At 38.1% G+C, this 19,625-nt stretch overlaps 1 protein-coding gene across 2 annotated transcripts in view; it reads right to left on the bottom strand.

The window, feature by feature from the left end:
- npr2 (natriuretic peptide receptor 2) overlaps positions 1-19,625 on the bottom strand; it is a 198,465-nt gene that overhangs the window by 90,181 nt on the left and 88,659 nt on the right. For both annotated transcript variants that reach the window (XM_062031569.1, XM_062031570.1), the window contains exon 8: positions 2,760-2,880. In XM_062031569.1, coding sequence (XP_061887553.1) covers positions 2,760-2,880 — 121 coding nt within the window. The remainder of the gene's footprint in view (positions 1-2,759; positions 2,881-19,625) is intronic.

The raw sequence follows: 19,625 nt of genomic DNA, 5'->3' as shown, positions 1-19,625 counted from the left end.
CAACAATGAGGCTTTAAAATGTGCTAACTTAATGCTAATTTACAATGGATATGGATATGATATTGTGGGCCTGCCGCGGAACAGGATGTGCAAGGACCGGCCTCGAAGACTTGCGACAGGTGAGTGGATGGCCCAGGTGGGCCTTGTTATCTAATCACCTGTCGCCTTTATTAGCAGCAGCTGGAACGAGACACGGGGGGGGGGGGGGGGGGGGCTTTCAGATGTGCTTTAATGAAACAACTGGAAATATGTGATGCGTTACATTGTAATTGTATTGTGTGCATGTTCGAAATAAACTGAAACTGAACTGAACTGAACTTTGTGGGATTCAACAAAAGACAAGACTGGCACATTAAACTTAATGGCAAAGACTACTTCCTGACTAGGGCAACACACCATAGTCCAGAGGTGTCAAACTCATCATTTTATCTGGCCCGCAAACACCTGGAAATGATGTGTCAATAAAGTACTTAATATTTTCTCACTAAATGTAATGGATTTCTTTCATTTTGACAGAAAAAATATATGTACTGCTTGAAATTGCATACATTTTAAACTTTAATAGTATCCAATATTGCAACAAATATTACAGTATATTATCATACTTTCTAAACATGTTTTTGTCTAAATAAAAATACTTAACTTTACAGCAAACTACCCATCAAATTAATAACAATGACAATATATTTCACGTTGTTCTTCACAGCATATTACTGTAAATTGGAAAAAAAAACTACTACTGTTTTTTGTGTTAAAATTCTGTTGACTGAGCTGCCAGTTTTTGACTGTAAAATGTACAGTTGCAGTTTTTAACAGTGTATTACTGTAAATGGAAAGATGGTACATTTGTTTTTACGGTAGAAGAAACTGGCAACTAAATTGCCAGAATAAAAAAAGAAATTGTACTGTTTTTCCATTCACAATATACTGTTGTAAAAACTAGAGATGTCCGATAATGGCTTTTTTGCCGATATCCGATATTCCGATATTGTCCAACTCTTAATTACCGATTCCGATATCAACCGATACCGATATATACAGTTGTGGAATTAACACATTATTATGCCTAATTTTGTTGTGATGCCCCGCTGGATGCATTAAACAATGTAACAAGGTTTTCCAAAATAAATCAATTCAAGTTATGGAACAAAATGCCAACATGGCACTGCCATATTTATTATTGAAGTCACAAAGTGCATTATTTTTTTTAAACATGCCTCAAAACAGCAGCTTGGAATTTGGGACATGCTCTCCCTGAGAGAGCATGAGGAGGTTGAGGTGGGCGGGGTTGAGGTGGGGGGGGGTGGGGGTTTTATAGGGGGTAGCGGGGGGTGTATATTGTGGCGTCCCGGAAGAGTTAGTGCTGCAAGGGGTTCTGGGTATTTGTTCTGTTGTGTTTATGTCGTGTTACGGTGTGGATGTTCTCCCGAAATGTGTTTGTCATTCTTGTTTGGTGTGGGTTCACAGTCTGGCGCATATTTGTAACAGTGTTAAAGTTGTTTATACGGCCAGCCTCAGTGTGACCTGTATGGCTGTTGACCAAGTATGCCTTGCATTCACTTGTGTGCGTGAAAAGCCGTACATATTAAGGTTTATTGGCGCTCTGTACTTCTCCTACGTCCGTGTACACAGCTGCGTTTTAAAAAGTCGTAAATTTTACTTTTTGAAACCGATACCGATAATTTTGAAACCGATATCGATAATTTCCGATATTACATTTTAAAACTTTTTTTTTTTTTTTTTAAAGCATTTATCAGGCGATAATATCGGTCTGCCGATATTATTGGACATCTATAGTAAGAACCTATGTCAATTTAATAGTAAAATTCTGGCAAATAAATGCCAGCTTTTTCCGTAAAAAAAAAAAAATGGTACTGTTTTTATATTTACCATGAAATGTTGTAAGAAATTAAAAAAACAATATATTTGAAAATATTTTAACTGTAAAATCGACGGTCTACTTAAAAAAAATAAATAAATAAATAAAATTTAAAAAAAAAAAAAATATATATATATATATATATATATATATATATATATATATTATATATATATATATATATATATATATATATATATATATATATATATATATATATATATATATATTTAATAATGAAATCCAGAGGCAAATTCATACATTATTCACTGTTACAAGCGACCCTCAATGAAAATGAGTTTTGTGGCCCTCAATGAAAATGAGTTTGACATCCCTGCCATAGTCTATACACTGCTACCTTCTAATGTCTTGGAATGTTGATGTTGCCTTAACTATTTGGTAATAAGAAGATCCGAACTTGATGAGTCGGATGGCATAAACGTGGTCGATTGAAATATGTTCCATAGTAGCCCTTTGGAAAATATCATCTGGAAAAGACATGCTTATTATTCCTGAGACTGATACTTGAGGAAGGTTACAAGGTATTATGAATGTTAAGACGCTTATTTTAGCAATCGCCTAATATGTTTCTGTCACCACAAACTCAGCCGTCTCGGAAAACAACCAAGAATGTAAACAAGAGATCTTCATTCTCTCCATTTCTGTTACTTTGCTTCTCTGAGCATACAAGTCAACATAAATGTTGGATCTAATTGGATCTTGTATTTGTGTCGAATGGAATCTGCCAGACCGAGCAAAACAGAGTGTTCATGTCACCTTGGTGGTCAGCCAGCGTTAATATGAACACTCGTAGCTTTCATGAACTGAACAATTTCTATTTCCCAGCTGCCTGGTTTTATTGTTTTTAGCTCGCACTTACCTGTGAGAGGGTGAGGCGACTGCCAGATCGTTTGTGGTATTTATTGGGGCTCTCGAACTGAAGGTCCTCCCATCGAATCCGCCACAGCATTCCAGCCAACTCCTTCTCCAACTTTAATTTCCTACAAAAGCGAGAATAAGTAGAAAAATGCTGAAATAAAATCACAGGACAATCAGACCTCAACAATGTTGGATTTCACGTGCAACATATAAAAGTAGGTATGGTTACTGTTAGAGATGTCCTATAGTATCGGACTGCCGATATTATCGGCCGATAAATGCTTTAAAATGTAATATCAGAAATTATCGGTATCGGTTTCAAAAAGTAAAATGTATGACTTTTTAAAACGCAGCTGTACGGAGTGGTACACGGGCGTAGGGAGAAGTACAGAGCAGTTGCGTCTCCCAGTCATACTTGCCAACCCTCTCGATTTTTCCGGGAGACTCCCGAATTTCAGTGCCCCTCCCGAAAATCTCCCGGGGCAACCATTCTCCCGAATTTCTCCCGATTTCCACCCAGACAACAATATTGGTTGGCGTGCCATAAAGGCACTGCCTTTGCGTGTCGGCCCAATCACATAATATCTACGGCTTTTCACACACACAAGTGAATGCAAGGCATACTTGGTCAACAGCCATACAGGTCACACTGAGGGTAGCCGTATAAACAACTTAAACACTGTTACAAATATGCGCCACACTGTGAACCCACACCAAACAAGAATGACAAACACATTTCGGGAGAACATCCGCACCGTAACACAACATAAACACAACAGAACAAATAACCAGAACCCCTTGCAGCACTAACTCTTCCAGGACGCTACAATATACAACCCCCCCCCCCCCCCAACCCCGCCCACCTCAACCTCCTCATGCTCTCTCAGGGAGAGCATGTCCCAAATTCCAAGCTGCTGTTTTGAGGCATGTTAAAAAGAAATAATGCACTTTGTGACTTCAATAATAAATATGGCAGTGCCATGTTGGCATTTTTTTTCCATAACTTGAGTTGATTTATTTTGGAAAACCTTGTTACATTGTTTAATGCATCCAGCGGGGCATCACAACAAAATTAGGCATAATAATGTGTTCATTCCACGACTGTATATTTCAGTATCGGTTGATATCGGAATCAGTATTTAAGAGTTGGACAATATCGGAATAACGGATATCGGCAAAAAAGCCATAATCGGACATCTCTAGGAAAATCTATTCCCAAGTAAAATCATGGCATGATAACTTAAAAATAAAGGAAACTCCGGGTTGTTTTCTTTGTTTTACTTTGGCCAAAAATAGAACAAGCACATTCTGAAAACGTACAAATCACAAACATTTTAAATTTGTTGAAAATTCTGAGGAAATTGGTGTAGTTTCAAAAACACAATAAGCTTAGACTTTGTCTCAATGTACAAAGCCAGGATTAAACTTTATTAAGTCACAGTCTTTCTGGGATTTAACAAAAACGCAACATGTAAACTCTTCTAGGTATCCTCCCGCAGTGCCACTTCTGCTTACCAAAAGTGGTATGCATACTCCACCCGGAAACCAAAGTCTTTGGGTTCCGGGTGGAGTATGGTTGCAAAGCTGAAACTTAAAGGAATTGACGGTTAATTATTAGAGATGTCCGATAATATCGGCCTGCCGATAATATCGGAAATTATCGGTATCGTTTTTTTATTATCGGTATCGTTTTGTTATTTTTTCTTAATTTTTTTATTAAATCAACATAAAAAACACAAGATAGTACACCGACCCAAAAAACCTTCCTCCCCCTTTTACACTCATTCACACAAATGGGTTGTTTCTTTCTGTTATTAATATTCTGGTTCCTACATTATATATCAATATATATCAATACAGTCTGCAAGGGATACAGTCCGTAAGCACACATGATTGTGCGTGCTGCTGGTCCACTAATAGTACTAACATTTAACAGTTAATTTTACTCATTTTCATTAATTACTAGTTTCTATGTAACTGCTTCTATATTGTTTTACTTTCTTTTTTATTCAATTTTTTTTTTTCAATTTATTTATCTTATTTTGTTTTATTTATTTTTTTAAAAAGGACCTTATCTTCACCATACCTGGTTGTCCAAATTAGGCATAATAATGTGTTAATTCCACGACTGTATATATCGGTATCGGTTGATATCGGTATCGGTAATTAAGAGTTGGACAATATCGGAATATCGGATATCGGCAAAAAAGCCATTATCGGACATCCCTATTAATTATATTAAAAAAATATGGCGAATGTCTTCTTGTTGGCCGCTGGCCGCTAAGCAGAAAGATTGTAAAGGAAACCCAGCTCAACTATTATGCAAATGTCCCCCTATTCCCGATGCCACTTGTCGACTTGGGAAATGCATGAGCTCCTCCAAAAACATTTACTTCACTGTTCCATATTTTTACTTTGTCATGTCCACGTATCAATCCAGAGCTAACTCAACAAACCGTAATAAACGGAGGTAAAAACTATTCAAAAGGTTTAAGTTCACTTTAAATTTTTTTGTTTGACAGAGACATTTTGGGGCAACGAGGGCGCCAAATGACTATGTGTTTGAAGCAGAAGACGTAAAACGGCAGGTTTTAAGTTTCATGTGGGTCGAGGAGGAGGAGCCACAGTCCCCCTTTACGGTGTACCTCTTGCTTGGCCCCGGTTTAAACCGTTTGCTTGCCTAACAGAATCGCTATTGTGACATCCAGTGGACTTTGATTGATTGAGACCTTTATTAGTAGATTGCACAGTACAGTACATATTCCGTACAATTGACCACTAAATGGTAACACCCGAATAAGTTTTTCAACTTGTTTAAGTCGGGGTCCACGTTAATCAATTCATGGTAACATGGACACATTAAGAACAGCAGTTTCTCGCACGCCGCCTGATACTATTGAAGTGGAAGGAGGCTGTCCCACCCTCAGTCTCCCACTGGATAAGGGATGTGCTATCAAACCTGAAGCTGGAGAAAATAAGGTACCGTATTTTTCGGACTATAAGTCGCAGTTTTTTTCATAGTTTGGCCGGGGGTGTGACTTATACTCAGGAGCGACTTATGTGTGAAATTATTAACACATTACCGTAAAATATCAAATAATATGATTTAGCTCATTCACGTAAGAGACTAGACGTATAAGATTTCATGGGATTTAGCGATTAGGAGTGACAGATTGTTTGGTAAACATATAGCATGTTTTATATGTTATAGTTATTTGAATGACTCTTACCATAATATGTTACGTTAACATACCAGGCACGTTCTCAGTTGGTTATTTATGCCTCATATAACGTACACTTATTCAGCCTGTTGTTCACTATTCTTTATTTATTTTAAATTGCCTTTCAAATGTCTATTCTTGGTGTTGGGTTTTATCAAATACATTTCCCCAAAAAATGCGACTTATACTCCAGTGCGACTTATATCTGTTTTTTTCCTTCTTTATTATGCATTTTCGGCCGTTGCGACTTATACTCCGGAGCGACTTATAGTCCGAAAAATACGGTATACATTACGGGACTCTTAAAACAAGTTTTTTAAAGTGTGGAGAACTTTTTTGATTTTTTTTTTACCAATCCTCTACACAAGTGCAAGAATAGCTCTAGATACGTACTTGCATATGACTGCCGACGTCTCAGGCCTTGTCATGCTGCTTCTACAGTGTGTTTCAGCTTTCAATTACTTTGTCTCAAGTGCCTTGTATTGAAAAATATTTTTTTAATTTTTTTAAATTTTTTACGCTGGTTTCTTTTGTACTCTTACTTTAGTTGTTTTTTTGTTTTGAGTGACAGCAGGGGTAGGAGATGAAGAGGGTTTGGAATGTGTTGTTAATGTGAATGTGAAAATCAATAAAAATAACTATGAAAGAACAGCAGTTTCTTTTGTTAAAAAAAACCCAGCTCATTTTTATACTTGGCAAACTCATCACACGGGCCGGATCAGGCCCGCGGGCCCTACGTTTGACACCCCTGCTCTATAGGTTCTAACTGAATTGTGTCAGGACTACTGAATAAAAATTGACGTAAATTCAAACAATACACTGCAAAAACTGAAATCTAAGTAAGATTAAATATCTCAAATAAGGGTGATATTTGCTTATTTTCTGTCTGATAAGATAATTCTTCTCATTAAGCAGATTTTATGTTAGAGTGTTTTACTTGTTTTCAGGGTTAAATGATCTCAGTAAGATTTTACAGCTTGTTGCTGAGATTTTATGACCTATATTGAGTAAAACATGCTTGACTAGAATATCAACTGATGCAAAGCTGTGTCATTAACACTCACAAGTATAAAACTACTTTTTTAAAGTAATAATTTCTTCAAGCATGAAAAAAAAAATCATGATGCCGAGCGCATATCATTATGTCAAGATAATGGCACTAGTATTTACTTAATTTAAGAATATTTTTCAATATATTGAGCAAAAAGTTCTCTTTTTTTTCTACCAAGAAAAGTGCACTTGTTATTAGTGAGAATATACTTATTTTAAGGTATTTTTGGGTTCATTGAGGTTAGCTAATTTTACTTATTTTGTAAAGTCTTGACAAACCAAATTTTCTTGTTCTATTGGCAGATAATTTTGCTTAGTTCAAATAAAATACCCCTAATTTTTATATATTTTTTTCTTGTTTTTGAACACTGACTTTTTGCAGTGTACCATTTCTCATTACATTTGTTGCACGTGACATCATTCCACTTGCTGATTCAACAGCGACTCAAGCACTAAACGGGCAAACATTGCTCATCTATTACTGTTAATTGGTTCAGGGCCTGACCGTGATGAATTAATTTAAGCAAATTAAGAATTATTATTTATAAATCCAATATTTTATAGTTCGAGCATCAACATTTTTTACGACCCTCTAAATAGTTTTCTTTTTAACAACAAAAAAACACATATAATCACCTTTACACTTGTTTAATCTGATATAGTAATACTCCCTGAGGCTGAGCCAATCAGTGGCCCCGATACTAAGCATCACACTCTAAATGTGTGAGATGACTCTAATTTAATCTAGCGGCCCGAACTAAAAATTTAGACTACTGATCTAAACTATTGATATTTTTACTTAATTTAGCCATTTCTATGCTTGAAATTAATTTAGGCCAAAATATGTAGAATATGCTTTAAAAAATAGATTAAAAAATCTGCGATTGAGTAACCTACCTCAAACTTTGAAGGGGGGCAACTGTATTCTTAGCGGACGACCTCGATGTAATATTGCAATTTTTAATGACAACAAAGAAAACATGCTTAATAGAAAAGTAAGAGTGTCAGAAAAATTGTATGTAAATTATCAAAAAACTTTCTGTTCTCTAAGTTCCCAGTGAATAGACAAGAAACTGTTTTTGTTGCACCAAGCCAAAGGCTTGTAAAATTCCATTGTGTACGTTGGGAGGTGACGGGAGGGGTTTTCTATTTTGATCCAAGACCTGCCCAAGCTCGATCCAGGACCAGTCCAAGCCCGAGGCATCTTTTTATTTTGTGTTAATGTGACGGAAAACAATGGCTGTTTACATACCCCCCCATTCCTTTAGAAACAGCTGTTGTTATGTAAACACGGAAAGTCCAAATAAAAAGAGGTGGCGTACACTCTTTCGCCAGAGCGTGCTGGAGACTGTTCAAGAGTACAGCCCAGACGTTTCTCCTCAAATTGAGCCAAATGTAATTCTGTCTCTGTTTAATTCCTTGCTTCTTGTCTCGTTTAATAGATGTCATCAGTGTTTGAACCTGACAAAGAGCTAAAAGTAAGGCTCAATATTTCAAAAAGTGCTGACTCGATGGTAATTTCCATTAGATATGCCATACACAAGCTACTTGTTTTTGAGCAGATTTACATGGCGATAATGAAAACTACAACTAAGATGCACTTTTACAGTCAAACAGCTGGTGTGAAAAAGGTACAATATTTACAGTATAAACACTTTGTAGGACTCAGCAAAGGAAAAGACTGGCATATTCAACATAATGGTGAAGACAACTTCCTGACTACAACATCACACCTACAGTAGGACAAACTGAAATAAAATGCATACTTGCAAATGAGACTCCGAAGTGGAAGAAAACAAGATACAATAACTCATCAGCATTATTATCAGCTCACTGTTAAATACAACATTAAAAATCTAATTAACATTATCAAGTCATTGAACATACACAAACGTACCAAAAATGTATACAGTATTGAGTCGCAGATACCGTATCCGTTCAAATGTGAACGGTAAATTTGCCATTGAGTTAAATGAGTCGAGTCTTTTGTTGAGTCTTTTGTTGAGTAATAAGTACAAAGTATTGTTTTATTGTAACGTGCATCTAATTTGTCGTTTTCATTACCAAATTTGGAGGTGTTGAAATCGCAATGTAAAATCCCTAATGCTAATAAATACAAAACACGTTGTGTAAATCGTAAATAAAAGCAAAATATAATGATTTGCAAATCCTTTTCAACTTATATTCAATTGAATAGACTGCAAAGACAAGATACTTAAAGTTCGAACTGGTAAACTTTGTTATTTTTTGCAAATATGAGCTCATTTGGAATTTGATGCCTGCAACGTGTTTCAAGAAAGCTGGCACAAGTGGAAAAAAAGACTGAGAAAGTTGAGGAATGCTCATCAAACACTTATTTGGAACATCCCACAGGTGAACAGGCTGATTGGTAACAGGTGGGTGCCATGATTGGGTATAAAAGCAGCTTCCATGAAATGCTCAGTCATTCACAAACAAGGATGGGGCGAGGGTCACCACTTTGTGAACAAATGCGTGAGCAAATTGTCCAACAGTTTAAGAACAACATTTCTCAACGAGCTATTGCAAGGAATTTAGGGATTTCACCATCTACAGTCCATAATATCATCAAAAGGTTCAGAGAATCTGGAGAATTCACTGCACGTATGTGATGATATTACCGACCTTCGATCCCTCAGGCGGTACTGCATCAAAAAGCGACATCAGTGTGTAAAGGATATCACCACATGGGCTCAGGGACACTTCAGAAAACCAATGTCAGTAACTACAGTTTGTCGCTACATCTGTAAGTGCAAGTTAAAACTCTACTATGCAAAGCGAAAGGCATTTATCAACAACACCCAGAAACGCCGCCAGCTTCGCTGGGCCCGAGCTCATCTAAGATGGACTGATGCAAGGTAGAAAAGTGTTCTGTGGTCTGACGAGTCCACATTTCAAATTGTGTTTTTGAAACTGTGGATGTTGTGTTCTCCGGAACAAAGAGGAAAACAACCATCTGGACTGTTATAAACGCAAAGTTCAAAAGCCAGCATCTGTGATGGTATGGGGGTGTATTAGTTCCCAAGGCATGGGTAACTTACCCATCTGTGAAGGCACCATTAATGCTGAAAGGTGCATACAGGTTTTGGAGCAACATCCGTTGCCATCCAAGCAATGTTATCATGGACGCCCCTGCTTATTTGCAATTTTTTTCTTAAGTGGAGCCTTATTTTTGAGTGACTTATTATCAGGCATGCTTGCTTTTTTTGGCACCAATTATAGAAGTCGATGCTGAGTCTGCGACCGAACGTGATGTGAAGTGCAACAGTGGTACTGAAATAAGATACTGTATGTGAGTACCAATTGCATTCGGTTGGTGCCTACAAAAGTATTGAATTTGGTACCCATCCCTAATTCACAAAAACAATATTTCATTGTCATAATGTCAGTCAATAAATGTAATCCATTTTATCCAATTTAAAATGGCAAACTTTAGAACATTAATTATGTATGTACATCTACTCAAAAACGCTTTTGTTGGATTAAATATTAATTATGCACTGCCAATTATTTTCCACTTATACAACATTTTATTTTATGGAAGTGTCCCTAGTTTAAAGAGCTATTTATTTAATTTTTGTTATTGACTCATTTTAATTTTAGCATGAAAAATGTAATTGTTTATATTCCGGTTTAAAATAAAATGGAGAAAATACCTATTCAAATAAGACATAATTGTTTTTTCCCCACATAGAAAAACGTATTTAAAGATTCTGCAACATCTCAAGAATGATTCATTTAAGAAATTGCAAGTTGAATAATGCCTGTTTTCAGAATAAAATGAGCTTAAAACTCCTGCTAATTTCTAGATATACACATTTTAATTTAGGATGTCTTCTTAAGTTCATTATTTTCTAGTATTATATTCATTTTTATCTTCTATTTTTACAGCTCTTTTTTGCAGTGCGTAAATGTATATTTTTCATTGATCTGACAACCTCTATGTTCGTAGAGACCGCGTCAAACTTGATTAGTAAAATAAATATCATAATAGTAAGAATTGTGACATGTTATTTTTGAGAACCAATCATCACATCTGCTGCAGATCACAGCCGAGCTGCCGTGCACGAAGTCTCTTTGTTTTGTTTTTCCGCGGACAGGAAAAAGAAATCCTTTTTGCTCAGAAATGACAAACGAGCAGAGTCCTCACATTCCGACGTCGACTAAAAAGGTGTAAAACATTCCCAGATGGCTGCGAGGATTTATTGCCGAGCTTGCATATTTGGTCCTAACCCTCATTTTCTTGGTTTTCCCCCCACCGGGATTAGTGTTAGACAGTCAAAAGCTGTGCTTGCTGATCCTTGTGGTAATAAAGTCTGCAGACGCTGAGCATTTTGGAGGACAGGAAACTCCTTCAAAAAGTTTATCAGGGAAAAAAAAGGTTCTTTAAAGACCTCCAGCAGGAGCAAAGTGTGGACCACAGTGGACCTTTTGTTTCTTGAGACCCACATGTGTGGACTAACCCCCACCCCTAATGAACAGATCCCAGCCAGACCTGCGCTGTTTCACATTCCCTCGCTCCAAAATCAACGAAGAAGCGGAGCAAACACCTGATTTAATCACAAAATATGTTTCTTTATTTTCATTGTGCTTTCATGAAAACACTTGTCTCTCCTCGCAAGTTATTATAGTTATATATTCCAAATATTCACTCCTTCCACAGGAATTTGCATCAAATTGATATGTAACCTCCGAGAGCTAGCGTCCTTGGGGCTATTTACCCCCAGTGGAATTTTATTTTTGTTCTATTTAGGGCACACGCTGCAGTGGGCGCTTATATTTGGGCCCAAATGGTGTAAAAACTAATTTCCACTCCAGTGGACGCTTATTTTTTGGACCAAATAGGGCCCGAGTGTCAAGGTCAAGATATATCTATGGCCCCCGGGATGTATTAGAACCGGTCACAGCCGCCTACTGCTGTTTTGCACGCACCAATACTCCATCAGTATTTTCAGAATGGGGCCCCAGGGACCCCATCAAGTCATAAAAATGGGGTCCCACAGTAAATTATTGGGGTCTCACTTTTTTGTAATGGTTTTGAAAACAAATGACAAATGTATGCATTATCCTGTTGTATCTCACATTCTATATTGTGTTACTTAAATGTTACTTAATTCATCAAAATAAATAATAAAAAAAAAAAATTGTATATGTATATGTAAATGTATTCAGTTATAAACATTGATTCACTTTCTTCTTTTCTTCGTGGATCTAAACTTTACCGCTGCCGGTATTATTTTCCTCTATTTTTATTGTAATATTTTCAGAATGTGTTTGTTCTATTTTTGGCCAAAGTAAGACAAAGAAAACAATCTGAAGTTGTCTTTATTTTTTTGTCTTAATGCCATGATTTTTATAGTCCGGCCAGCGTGTGCACATATTTTTCCTCCATGCGGCCCCTGAGCTAAAATGAGTTTGACACCCTTGAAATAGGGCAACACCAAATGTCCACTGCAGTGGGTGTCTGTGTTTTGCCCCAGAAAAAAATGTCTCCACAAACAAACGTCCAATGCAGTGGATGCTGGCTCTCAGGTGGATAAATATTCAATAAATAATTATGTCATGTTGTAGTTTTTACATTAAACAGAAATGATGACAAAAAACATATTTCATCCAGACAGATTCTTTTATTAAAGTACTATTGCGTACATTTCACATATAATATACATGTATTTTTGTCATTACAAATGACACATTTATCAAGTGTGTTAAAATATTAAAATATTACAGACTCTCCAACTTGTCATGGGTCTTCCCCGTGGCCTCCGGTCGGCCGTGCACTGAAAACCTCCCCAGGGATCATCCTGATCAGATGCCCAAGTGAATTCATCTGGCTCCTTTATTCCGAGAGCCTCCCTAATGACATAGCTTCTTAGCCTATCTCTAAGGGAGAGCCTTGCCACCCTACGGAGTAAACTCATTTTGGCCGCTTGTACCCGTGATCTTGTCTTTCCGGTCTCAACCCAAAGCTCATGACCATAGATGGGGGGATAGAAAAGTATATTGACTGGTAAATTGAGAGCTTCGCCTTCCGGTTCGGCGCCCTCTTCACTACGACAGACCGTTCGACTTGGAGATGTTCTTGTTTTCATCCCAGTCGCTTCACACTGAGTTGCAAACTGATCTAGTGGCAGTTGAAGATCACAGGCAGATGAAGCCAGCAGAACCACATCATCTGCAAAATGCAGATACCTAATCCTGCAGCCACCAAAGCAGATCCCCTCAACGCCTAGAAACTTCAGTGACAAAGGGCAGCCCTGGCCGAGTCCCATGGATCACACTAATTTCTGACACCACACCACCCCTATATTCCTTCAGCACTCCCCACAGGACTTACCAATGGACAAGGTCGAATGCCTTCTGCAAGTCCACAAAACGCACATAGTTGACTGGTTGGGCAAACTCCCATGCAACCCTCAATGACCCTGCCAAATATAGACATACTTGCCAACCCTCCCGATTTTCCCGCGAGACTCCTGAATTTCAGTGCCCCTCTCGAAAATCTCCCGGGGCAACCATTCTCCCGAATTTCTCCCGATTTCCACCCGGACAACAATATTGGGGGCGTGCCTTAAAGGCACTGCCTTTAGCGTCCTCTCTCACCTGAAAAGGAGACTATTATATATGTCTCCGTTATCCATAGGTTTATCTATAACCCATAAAGTAGGCAGGCACGGAGCTATTTCTCAGCGTGTGTTTATTCCAGCCGGCACGTTAATACAGTGACACACAACATCGGGATTCTCATCATGCATTGCTTCAAAACTACGGCAAGTAGTAATGTCCAAAAACATAACAGAGACGAAGCAGAAGAACGAAGAAGAGACATGGCGACGACGAGTAAGAAGAAGAAGTATGCTTGCAAGTTCCAAAGTGATTGGAAAAAAATATTTCAGTTCATCCAGGACAGCTCGAAGGGGAAGGGGTATGCTGCCTGCACATTTTGTAGATCAGACTTCTCCATTGAACACGGTGGCCCGAACGGATATACTCATTCATGAACGGATTATTTATATATATATATATATATAAGAAATACTTGAAAATATACACCCCATCCGCCCTCTCCCGAATTCGGAGGTCTCAAGGTTGGCAAGTATGAATATAGAGCTGGACAACAGTTCCATGACCAGGATGAAAACCGCACTTCTTCTCTTGAATGCAAGGTTTGACTATCCGGCATAGCCTCCTCTCCAGTACACCTGAATAGACCTTACCAGGAAGGCTGAGGAGTGTGATCCCACCATAGTTGGAACACACTCTCCGGTCCCCCTTCTTAAAGAGATAAAAAATCACCCCGGTCTACTGATCCAAAGGCAACGCCTTCAAATGTCCACGCAATGCCGCACAGTCAACCAGGAACATACTAACCACCAACCCAGAACCCACTAGTGGACACTAGTAGTGAGGGATGCTGTCAAGCTGAAGGAGTATTCCTATCGCGTCTATTTGGCGCACGGGACTCCTAAGGCAGCTGACAGGTACTGACAGGCCAAGCAGTTTGTGGCTTTGGTGGTCGCTTCCAGACGGCTTTGAAAAGACTTTGGATCCGCCGTCTTAGGAAAGGGAAGCAGTGCACCGTCATTACCAAGTACGGTGGTGATGGTGCGCTGCTGAGGTCGACTTCGGATGTAGTGACTCGGCGAAGTGAATATTCCTCAATCCAACCTGTATGTCTTTCTATGGGGAATCTGTGGTGGACTCTGTTATTTTGAGGTAGTTACAAAGCTCCTCAGTGGCAGGGCCGTGGGGGTGGATAAGATCTGTCGGGAGTTCCTTAAGGCTTTGGAGGCTGCGGGGCTGTCTCGGTTGACAAGTTCACAGTATACATTGAACATTATTCCACCCCCCCACTAAATTGCAAGACCCCCAAAATTAGACATATCCGAGTATAAACTATTTTTGTTACATTCAAATACAAATCAGCAGCATAACATATCTATATATATATATATATAATTGCATTGAAACGATACATTCTTTTCTTTGTATTAAAAATATATATTTTCTTCTGAGCAAGTGTGGCTTATTCAGGCTGATTGGAGGATGAGTGGAGTGTTTTAGTGGTGATTGAAAGGTCAAGTAGTGAAGACAAGAGGTCTCTCAGCAGCGTGTTGGTCTTGCACAAAGGCTGTGAGCTGCTGTGTGCACCTGGGTGTCCATCAGTAAAGCTCCACTGGCGTCTGCAATAACAGGAAGCCACTTGTTAGCTTTAGCCATTAAAACATCTCCAAGGGTTCCAGAAACACTTGGTGTCTGAAGACGAGCTCAAATGCCGTGTTGGTCAAAGGAAGTGTTTGAAGAGACCGTTCATTTTTCTTGCATGATAAATACTTGGTTACCTCAGCGAACCCCCATGTCGACATAAGCTGTTGACGACCCCAACCCAAATGGAAACTAGCCAATGTTTACACATATTTTTAGGACTCTGGGCAAAGATGTAAAGAGAATTGTTTTTCCATTTGTGCATGTTTTTATTTAGTTTGTACATGTTCTAAACTCTCATCTGACAGGGTTGTTGCGGTAATTTTGTTGTATGTTTCTACTACAAAGACAATTAAGTTTTTGTGCATGCGAAAATAGTTTTTCTGGTGGTTAACAAACTAAAAATATATTTTTTAAATGACTGCATTTTGTTAATTGCTACAATCCAGGTTTATAAAACCCTGCTTTTAGTTTGAAGTTGACATTGCACTGAACACCGCACTAGTGTTGTCCCGATACCAATATTTTGGAACCAAATGTATTTTGATACTTTTCAGTACTTTTTGATATTTTCTAAAAAAAGGTGACCACAAAAAATTTCATTATTGGCTTTATTTTGACAACAAATCTTACGGTACATTAAACATGTTTCTTATTGCAAGTGTGTCCTTAAATAAAATAGTGAACATACAAGACAACTTGTCTTTTATTAGTGAGTAAGCAAACAAAGGCTCCTAATTTAGTCTGCTGACATATGCAGTAACATATTGTGTAATTTTCCATTCTATTATTTTGTCAAAATTATTAACGACAAGCGGTAGAAAATGAATTATTAATCTACTTGCTCAGCTACTGTTAATATCTGCTTACTTTCTCTTTTAACATGTTCGTACTATCTATCTATCTATCTACACTTCTGTTAAAATGTAATAATCATTTATTCTTCTCTTGTTTGGAAGCGTTACATTAGTTTTGGATGATACCACAAATTTGGGTATCAAGCCGATACCAAGTAGTTACAGGATCATACAATGGTCATAATTTAAGTCCTCATGTGTCCAGGGACATATTTCCTGAGTGTATAAACATAATATAAATTAAGAAAAAACGAAAGAAGATGTTGTGATGCCAAAAAATATTGATGTAATAATAGTAGTATCGACTAGATACGCTCCTGTACTTGGTATCATTACAGTGAATGTCAGGTGTAGATCCACCAATGGCGTTTGTTTACATTGTGATGCCGGTGAGCTACGGTGTGTAGTGAAGCATGTTTAGCTATTCCTCGTCCTGCAGGGATGATACTTGTAGGAAACTTACTTTATTTGTCGCCATTGAGACAAGGATTAGTGATTTAGAAGTAGCTACAACACTGCTGACTGCGGATGGACTTTAACCGCTAGCTAGCCACGTCTTAAAGCACCTCTTCCTGAGGGCGTTTCGGTGTTATAACTTCACCTTTATCGTTAGCTTTTAAGCCAAAATGCGTCCGTTCTCCCTTTTCTGTCTACACACTGTGTCTGTTTGCAAGTACTCCGTGATTGTGCGCTGCCGAACATGCTCGTCTGCTCGTAAAACCAAAAAATATCGATGTAATCATAGTAGTATCGATTAGATACGCTCCTGTACTTGGTGTCATTACAGTGGATGTCAGGTGTAGATCTACCAATGGCGTTTGTTTACATTTTGACGCCGGTGAGCTACGGTTTGTAGTGAAGCATGTTTAGCTATTCCTCGTCTTGCAGGGATGATACTTGTAAGAAACTTACTTTATTTGTCGCCATTGAGACAACGATTATGATTTAGAAGTAGCTACAACACTGCAGACTGTGGATAGAGTTTAGCCACTAGCTAGCCACGTCTTAAAGCACCTCTTCCTGAGGGCGTTTCAGTGTTATAACTTCACCTTTACCGTTAGTTTTTAAGCCAAAATGCGTCCGTTCTCCCTTTTCTGTCTACACACTGTGTCTGTTTGCAAGTACTCCGTGATTGTGCGCTGCCGAACATGCTCGTCTGCTCGTAAAACCAAAAAATATCGATGTAATCATAGTAGTATCGATTAGATACGCTCCTGTACTTGGTATCATTACAGTGGATGTCAGGTGTAGATCCACCAATGGCGTTTGTTTACATTTTGATGCCGGTGAGCTACGGTTTGTAGTGAAGCATGTTTAGCTATTCCTCGTCTTGCAGGGATGATACTTGTAAGAAACTTACTTTATTTGTCGCCATTGAGACAACGATTATGATTTAGAAGTAGCTACAACACTGCTGACTGTGGATAGAGTTTAGCCACTAGCTAGCCACGTCTTAAAGCACCTCTTCCTGAGGGCGTTTCAGTGTTATAACTTCACCTTTACCGTTAGTTTTTAAGCCAAAATGCGTCTGTTCTCCCTTTTCTGTCTACACACTGTGTCTGTTTGCAAGTACTCCGTGATTGTGCGCTGCCGAACATGCTCGTCTGCTCGTAAACCAGCAATGACATGACATTAAGACGACAGGGAGGCTGGGGGGTGGAGGACCGGTACTTTTTAGAGGCGGTATAGTACCGAATATGATTCATTAGTATCGCGGTATACCTTACAACCCTACACTGCACTGTGCAGGTTTTAATCAGTCCCTCCAGGAATGTCCATCTTATGATAACGCCAATTCCCGCATATACAGTACAACTAACCCCTGGAAAATATGCACGGCCATGCAAGTTTGTCCAATGGTAACCTTCTCGCATATTTTGGCCAATAAGCGTCATTTAGGCCAATAGAATTTGTCTTTGAGTGGTACTCAAACACTCATGTCAACTGTCTAATCAAAACATGTTTGTTTCTTGTGTCAACGAAGCAAAAACAACATGTAAAAAATATATCAACTCTGACACAATTGTCGCCCTCCCACATAGCTCAGACCTACTTCCTTTTCCTGGCTACACAGCCTTCTGGTTAATGCTGTATTTAAACATGTACTTTCTATTTGACATGTATTCATATGTTTGCAATTTTTTTTATTCAATGCAAAACAGTAATAACATTTTAATTTGCAATGCTGAGATAGCAAAGTGAATTTACATGGCAGAGATGTTGAAGTGTGATGATATTCTCCCACCGTCTATCACAGAACTGGGCAAATTTAAAACTTTTTAGCCAGGGTAAAGGTAGACGAGTGTGTGAACAAAATGAGACGTTAAGCACAGAGCTACGTGAAAGTATGGCTGAGCTACAAGAGGAGATCATCTCGCAGGTTCGAGCGTTCTGCTGGAAATATTCGCTATTATAAAGGTGCATACCCATTCTATTGGCCCATTTTTTTTGTTTATTCGTGAATAGTGTTGCCATGGTAACACAAAATGTTTCCAATTTAAATTACCCACATCGGCGCAAACGAAACCTTTCCGACGGTATAACATATGTGGGGGTTCGTTGGCCGGTTCGTCTCGTAGTAGACGTAAGAGAAACGTGCCGAACTATAAAAAAAATAAAAAAAATATAAATAAAGTTAGAAGTATGAGCAAGAATAATATGGGCTGCTTGCATTGCAGCAGACCCATAATTACTGAAATATATTTAACAGCTTAGCGTACATTGATATACACTGAAGTGGTTTTGATGTGTTTATTAAAAATAAAATAAAATAAACAAAAATGAACAAATATAAATCATATTTCAATCATTTTGCCTTTAATATTTATTCTGCTTGTATTATCATGAAGAGGCTGGAAATAATAATCCATTGTTTGGAATTCCATACAAACAAACAAACAAACAAGGACAGGAGAAAGTGTGAGGCAAACTTTCATTATCATCACTAATTCCATGACTTTGTAATAATAATGATAATAATATGCACAAAAAATATCATTCACATTCACAAAAAATTGGAGTTCTAATTTTGATTTACCTAACGCTTCCCATGTGCCCCCTTGAGCTCGCCAGCCAGGGCGAATTGGTTCCACTGCGCTGGCTATCAATCTTCAGCTCCTGAGAGTAGTGATCACAATAATTAATTGACTTTTATACTTTTATTTTGATTTGTTTTTGTTATTTATTACATTTGTTACATATAACAATATGTTTACTTTAGTGTGAATCGGTGTTGCTGATAAACTGTTTCACCCGCTACAAATATTAATAATAATAATAATGGATTAGATTTTTTTATTGCGCTTTTCTATTGTTAGATACTCAAAGCGCAGAAGTGGGAACCCATCATTCATTCACACCTGGTGGTGGTAAGCTACATTTGTAGCCTCAGCTGCCCTGGGGTAGACTGAAATACACCTGGTGCTACTAGTGTTGTCCTGATATTATATTGCGTACATTTCACATATACATATTTTGGTAATGGTACCAGTACAAAATACTTTTCGATACTTTTCT

This window comes from Entelurus aequoreus, linkage group LG21 (assembly GCF_033978785.1).
Source record: "Entelurus aequoreus isolate RoL-2023_Sb linkage group LG21, RoL_Eaeq_v1.1, whole genome shotgun sequence".
NCBI classification, from domain to species: Eukaryota; Metazoa; Chordata; class Actinopteri; order Syngnathiformes; family Syngnathidae; genus Entelurus; species Entelurus aequoreus.
This window is presented reverse-complemented; position numbering and strand designations above follow the sequence as displayed.